Source organism: Salvia hispanica, chromosome 1, assembly GCF_023119035.1.
Source record: "Salvia hispanica cultivar TCC Black 2014 chromosome 1, UniMelb_Shisp_WGS_1.0, whole genome shotgun sequence".
Lineage (NCBI taxonomy): Eukaryota > Viridiplantae > Streptophyta > Magnoliopsida > Lamiales > Lamiaceae > Salvia > Salvia hispanica.
In genome coordinates this window covers 26,524,930-26,531,214 of record NC_062965.1, presented here as the reverse complement: position 1 = coordinate 26,531,214, position 6,285 = coordinate 26,524,930, and the positions used below count along the sequence as shown (strand labels likewise).

Here is a 6,285-nt window from a genome sequence, read left to right as displayed (position 1 = left end):
AATGAAGATATATTAACTTAAAATAAAGAATATAGAGTAAATAAGTAAAAAAATATTTCAGATAAGAACTAATTAAAATAAGTATTTGTAATATTACAACAACAAAAAAAAAAATATTTGTACAATTGTAATTCTCTCAACCCACTCAAAAAAAACATTTCATATTTTAGGATGATTGTATACTATTTTAATATTTGATATGAGTACACTATAAAATAAAAGAAATAAAAAAGGAGAGTGTGGATAAAATAGAATAAGACATACAAATAAAAAAAAAATGTAATACTACTATTTAAAAAAGAAAAAAAAAAAAAGCAAACTATTTAAGGGAATAAATAATTCACCAATTTCGTTTAAACAAAATCAACTCAATTATAACTATGTGTACTTCTAGTAATTTAAATATAAATATTTTTATAAGTAATTTCAACATATTTAATTAAGCTAATATCTTTTTATATATAAAATTGTAGTATATTACTATACACAACAACAATTAATGTTATGCAATATTGTTTTTTTTTTTTGATAATGATATTAATTTTGTTTCACTTTATATCATTATTTATTGGTGTTTCATAATTACTTGGTCTAGCCATATTTGAATTCAATATAAATATATTTCAAAATTTTGAGAAGTAAAAAGAATAGAAATATGAGTAAATAAAAAACAATTCAATCTATACAACACTTAAATATAATAATTTAAATTTAAAAAAAATAATTCAAAAAATGAAAAAGTCCAATAAAAATGTATAATTTTATTTTCCCCTCTTGAGAAAAAATTTATACACCACTTGAATTAAAACTATTTTTTATTAATAAAAATGTACACCTACTATAAATTGCATAATTTTATAGTACCATTATTTGAAATAAAAAATTATAATCCAAAAAAAGCCCACTAAATATATTAGATTAGTAAGATAAGATAAGATATATAAATACTTATGAACGTAGTACTATTTGGGAAAGGAGATTTTAACGTTTTTTTTTTTTTTATGTTTATCAATCTTTGAACTCCCCCTCTATAATTTGGTGGTATACTTTTTTATTTTCCCCTTTTAAAGAAAGAAACACCAAATTTTTTTAAAAAAATGTTAGTATGATGCAATATTGTTCTTGGTTTTGAATTGATATTAATTTTTTTTTGTTTTTTATCATTATTATTTTGTAGTATTTTATATTTATTATTTGGTTTAGCCAAATTTAATTTCAATACTTGATAATATATTTACTTTCCCCACAAATATTTTGAAAAGTCTAAATAGAGAAATATGAGTAATCAAAGACAAATCAATTCTATCTATATACTATGAATTTAATAACTTAGTAAAAAGACTTAAAATATTCATTTTCCCTCTTGAGTAGAAGTAACACCAAGTGTACGATCTAATATCAAGGGGTTAATTCTTCTTTTGTTCTAGGCTTGTAATTGCATTCCATCTTAATGAAGGAGAATAGATTTGTTCCCCAATTTGGGGAGTGACGATAAAGGTTATGCGGCCATTCTTAATGAAAGCATAAAGGAGATGCGTCTTTATTGAAAGACGCATAACAATGATGCGTCGTTAAAGTAAAAAGCATAAAATTTGCGTTTTACAAAGGCAAAACCCCTTATGCGTTTTCATTAGTAAATTTTTTAGGTTATGCGTCGTTGTTTAAATTAACCATATACATTATGCGTTTTCGTTAATAACGCATATACGTTATGCGTTTTTTAGTGGGGTTTTAAAGGGCAAAAGGGGAAAGGAAAGAGGGAAAAGGGAGTCCCCGGGTGTGGGATTTCCCCCTTTTGGGCCGATTTCCGTTTTTTCAGCATTTTCTTCAAAATTTCCCCGTAATTGTACTTCAATTTAGCTACATTCATCTTTATTCATGTTTATTTTGCTTTCATTTGTTATTTTACCCAATTTTTTAAATTGGGGCTTATAGGAAAAATGTCCCTAATTGTTTTTTTTGGAAAAATGTTATTGATGCAAAAATCATGCAAGTATTTGTGAGTTTGTATTGGGGTGGTAGAGAGTTCAACTACCCCATATGGGTATTGGTTATGATCCACCTCGTGCGAGGAGCTCCATCGTATTAAATTCGGGGTGTTTCCTATTCTGAATTGGTTGCAATGATATGTGATGCATGAGAATGGGTTTGGGAACCAACACACTATTGAATTATTGTGGAGACAATGTATAATCTTTGTTTCCGGTAGGAGTTATACATTTTTCCGGATTTGCAATGATGAAAGTGTAATGTTTATGTTCAACAATGCTCAAAATTCAAGTGGGTGTATTGAATTATTTGTTGAGTATTCACTTGTGAGAAGTTGGGAAATCCCACCGGTTGTTGATTGTGGAAAGGGATCTTTGCAAGGGTTGAATTTTTGGAGGGGGGTTTGGTTTTGGATCATCTGCTGGGGGTGAACAAAAGGAACTTTGATCATAGTATGAATGGCAGAGAGATGTTGTAGATGCTGTTGATGTTGGTTTTGGGATTGAATGATGAGGTAGATTTGCAGATGTTCTTAATGAGCCAACGGATTTTTCCGAAGACAAAGGAACCCGATCTCTATGATGGTGATGGTTCTTCCGATGATGGTGATGGTTCTTCAATGATGGAAAATAATACCTTGAAAACCCCGTTGACAAGGTAACAACCACTTCCGGGTACAACACTGGGGGGTTGAAATTCTTTCGCAAATTCCAAGTGGCCCTTTTCCGAGATCTGATGATATTGTTGATAATGAACACGGAATTTGTATTGGGAGGGGGCCGCATGGGATTGTTTTGGGAACAAAATTTGATTCCAAGCTTCATGTAAAAGGCGCTATAACTATGTGGAGTTTGTGGCGGAAAAACGGTTTAAGGTCGTCGAGAGCAAATTAAGAAGGTGGCATGCCGTATGCTTTCCAGGGGGAAAAGAAGGGTATAGGCATCATCGGCACCACCGAGGGAAAAAGCGAGGGAAAATGTAAGTGGGAGGTTTCAGTTACAAAAAGGGCTCATGACGATATGTGGGAAGTTAGAAAGTGGGTGGGTCGACATACTTGTGTAGGCCATCGTGCTAAGGGAAGATCATGCAACTTCTCATCGGCAATGATTGCTCCGTGTATTCGACATCATGTGCGACAATGTGCCGATTTCAAGGTATTCTCAATAATGGGCCGATATTCAAGAAAATTTGGTGTGTCAATCGGTTATAAGAAGGCATGGTATGCAAAGAGAAAGGCTATAAGTTTGTATATGGTGGATGGGAGGAATCATTCGGGCTTTGAAAAAGCAAATTTTTAACTCCAGCCCGGGGAAACCGGGCACAATTGTTGAATGGAAGCACAACGAGTTGTTGAGTCAAAGACGTACAAATGTGTTCAACTATGTTTTCTGGGCATTTGGGCCTGCAATACATGTTTTCCCGGAAGGCTGCCCCGGTGTTAACAATAGATGGGACTCACCCCCAGGAAGTTTTAAAAAGGAAAGGGCGCTTGTTGCTTGTGGTTTTGATGCTAACAAGACATGCTTGCCTTTTGCATATTTTTGTGGTGGATGAAGAAACCAATGAGGTTGGGTCGGGGTTTTTTGGATCATGTAAGAACTCATGTGGTGAAATACGAGGGAGGTGTGCATTATATGGATAGGCAAAAGGAATTTTTCAAAGCAAGGATTTCCGCAATCATGAAAAGGGGCCCCCCGGAATACACCACAAATTTTGTTTGGTCCATGTGCGACAAAGTGTTGAAGAAGCAAAAGGGGCCCCTTTGGAAAGGGCCCAAAATCGGAAGTTGGGGGTCGGTACGGGGGTACGAAAATTTTGGGAGGGGGAAGTCAAAAGCACTACCCGATGTCACCGTGGTGCGTGCGAATGTTTGATAGGATTACAAAAGAACGTTGGTCGCTATGCTACGATGGTGGACTTCGATGGGGGGGGCCACAACAAACATGTCGGAGTGCTACAACAATTTTTTGGGGGGTGTTAGAGAGTTCCCAATTAGAGTTTTGGGTTGTTTTTGGACATTTTGGGGGACTTGAAATGGGGGTGCGGAAGACAACAATTGAACACACAAAGGGTAAGAAACCCCCGGGGGCGGGGACATGCTAAGGGAATGACTCAAAGGGGCAAAAACTTTAAACACGTAGTTGACCGGGATACGGGGAAGTTAAGCCCAAACTGGGGGAAAATAAAAAATGGAGTGTCAAAGGGCAACAATGTACAAAAAGTGGGGTATCCGGAGTCGACGTGTATTTTGGGTGGGGGCGGGAGAATTCCTTGTTCACATGGTTGTGCGTTGCGAGACAAGAGGTCACGTCATGATTGCCCTTTATAGATAAGTCCTACTACCTAAGTACATGGAGATCAGGGACTATGGTGAAAATTCTTTTGATGCACCAAGACACAAGATTAGGGGTTTAACCTCCATGGAAATTGTGCATCCCCCCCGGGCCAGTTGATTCCTAGAAGGGCGGGCCGAATTAGAAGAAGGAGGAAAAATAATCAAATGGATGGGGGGGAAAAGGAAGATGAACCGAGGGCTCCCCTTAAAGCAGAAATTGCGGAAAGGGGGGCATGACCGAAGAAATTGATGACGGTTTTGTTAAAATAATTTCATGGTATATATTTGATTTGTGTATTTGAGATCTTTGGGGTTTTTTATTGACAATTTAGTTGATTTGCGGGGGAAGGAGACAAGAGAGGGCATGACGTCGAGGCTGAATATTGTTGATGTTTGTTTTTGAGCATATGTGATGGATCTTATATGACATTTACTATGTTTGTTTTTCATATGTGATGGATCTTTTTTGACATTTACTATGTTTTTTTTTGGGGCATATGTGATGGATCTTATTTGACATTTACTATGTTTGTTTATCAACATTTTGTGGTAGATGTTTTTTGACAATTTTTAAAGGATTTATATTGACTTTAGTTGTCGGTTATTATGTCAAATGAATTTTGTTGTCATTTTTTTCGGGGGGTGGAATAAGTGTTTGACAATCGATACTGTATTGTAAATTTTTTTAAAAAAAATTTGCAAGAATTTACCTTAATGATGTAAACCCAAACCCTTTGTTTAAAAATAAACAAATACCAACATATTTATAAACAAAATTCCATCAAAGACCATTAAAACATATAAGTTCAATTGAAAGATACATATGACACCAACTCATATCAAAAACCTTTTTCCCCCGAAGGAGTGTATTTTGTTGCGGTTTTCCCTTTGTTCCTCCTTGTTAAAAAACCCCAATACATTGTGCATTGCCTTCCCAATCTTACTTGATGAACTCTTCACAATTGGGCGGGATCCTGGGTAGGTGGTCGAGATATTCCCTCTTCCATCCCCTTCCCACTCCCCGTTTCCCGGGCCCCTCTTTTTCCCCTTTTCCCCGGGTTCCCCCCGACCCTCTTCTTCCCTCACGGGAGCCACAAATTGGTAATTCGGGAAATATGAATCACGTCGTGCCAAACCGCACCCCAAACCGGACCGGCGCCGAAGAATGAATCACATGATAATCTTGTTCCCCATTCAGTCGTCGTTTTGGAACCACTCATCTGGGGTTGTGACCCGGGTAGACAGCCCAACCGGGGGATCGTATTTGGATTTCGGGGCCGGTTTCCCCGCATTGGGCCTTTCCCGAGGCCGGACAACCTATCTTTTTAAATTGTCCACCTACTCAACCCCCGGGCACTCCATGACGAATAGAAGTGGGGGGCGTGTCGGCATGAAACGTCTTGGGCGACGTGGGATACCCCCATCACACGATTACTGTCCACAAAGGCCCCCCCAACCATTTCTCAAACCCGTAAACCGAGGATCGGTGTCATGTTCAGAGGTCAAATGCCATATCCCCCAGGGCCCTCTCAACCCGGATAATACAAAATCAATAAAACCAACATATACAAATTTAAAACTGAATTCATTTTTATATACAAAAAAATACCAACACTTTCATAGAAGAGGCTGACTTCCCCTTCATCCCCGGGCCCTTAGTGTCCCGGTTTAGTTAGGTATGACACCGTGATCCTATTGTACCAGCCATATAGCCCCGGGTTAATGCGACCTTTTCCCTGCCCCCCTTCCCTGGTCAAAAGTTGATTGGAACCTCTCGTGTCTCATATCCCACTCATCAATGTACAATTTATGTTTCTTTGCCCCAACGCCCTTCATCCCACGACGGGGACTTTTACACAAATGTCCGGATTCGTAGCATCCTATCATGATACTCGGGAATCGCCGGGAGCGATTAAATTGTCGGCAAACCCGTCCAGCCCTGTGCCTCGACAAATGACCAG

General features: G+C 37.6%; 1 protein-coding gene across 1 annotated transcript in view; it reads left to right on the top strand.

Annotated features, from left to right (window-relative positions):
- The window catches only part of LOC125192591, a 4,605-nt gene extending 1,062 nt beyond the window's left edge, over window positions 1-3,543 (top strand). Inside the window, exons 2-3 of the mRNA XM_048090216.1 lie at window positions 2,508-2,646; window positions 3,294-3,543. Of these exons, the coding sequence (XP_047946173.1) occupies window positions 2,508-2,646; window positions 3,294-3,543 (389 nt within the window). The remainder of the gene's footprint in view (window positions 1-2,507; window positions 2,647-3,293) is intronic.
- The last annotated feature ends 2,742 nt before the right edge of the window (window positions 3,544-6,285 follow it).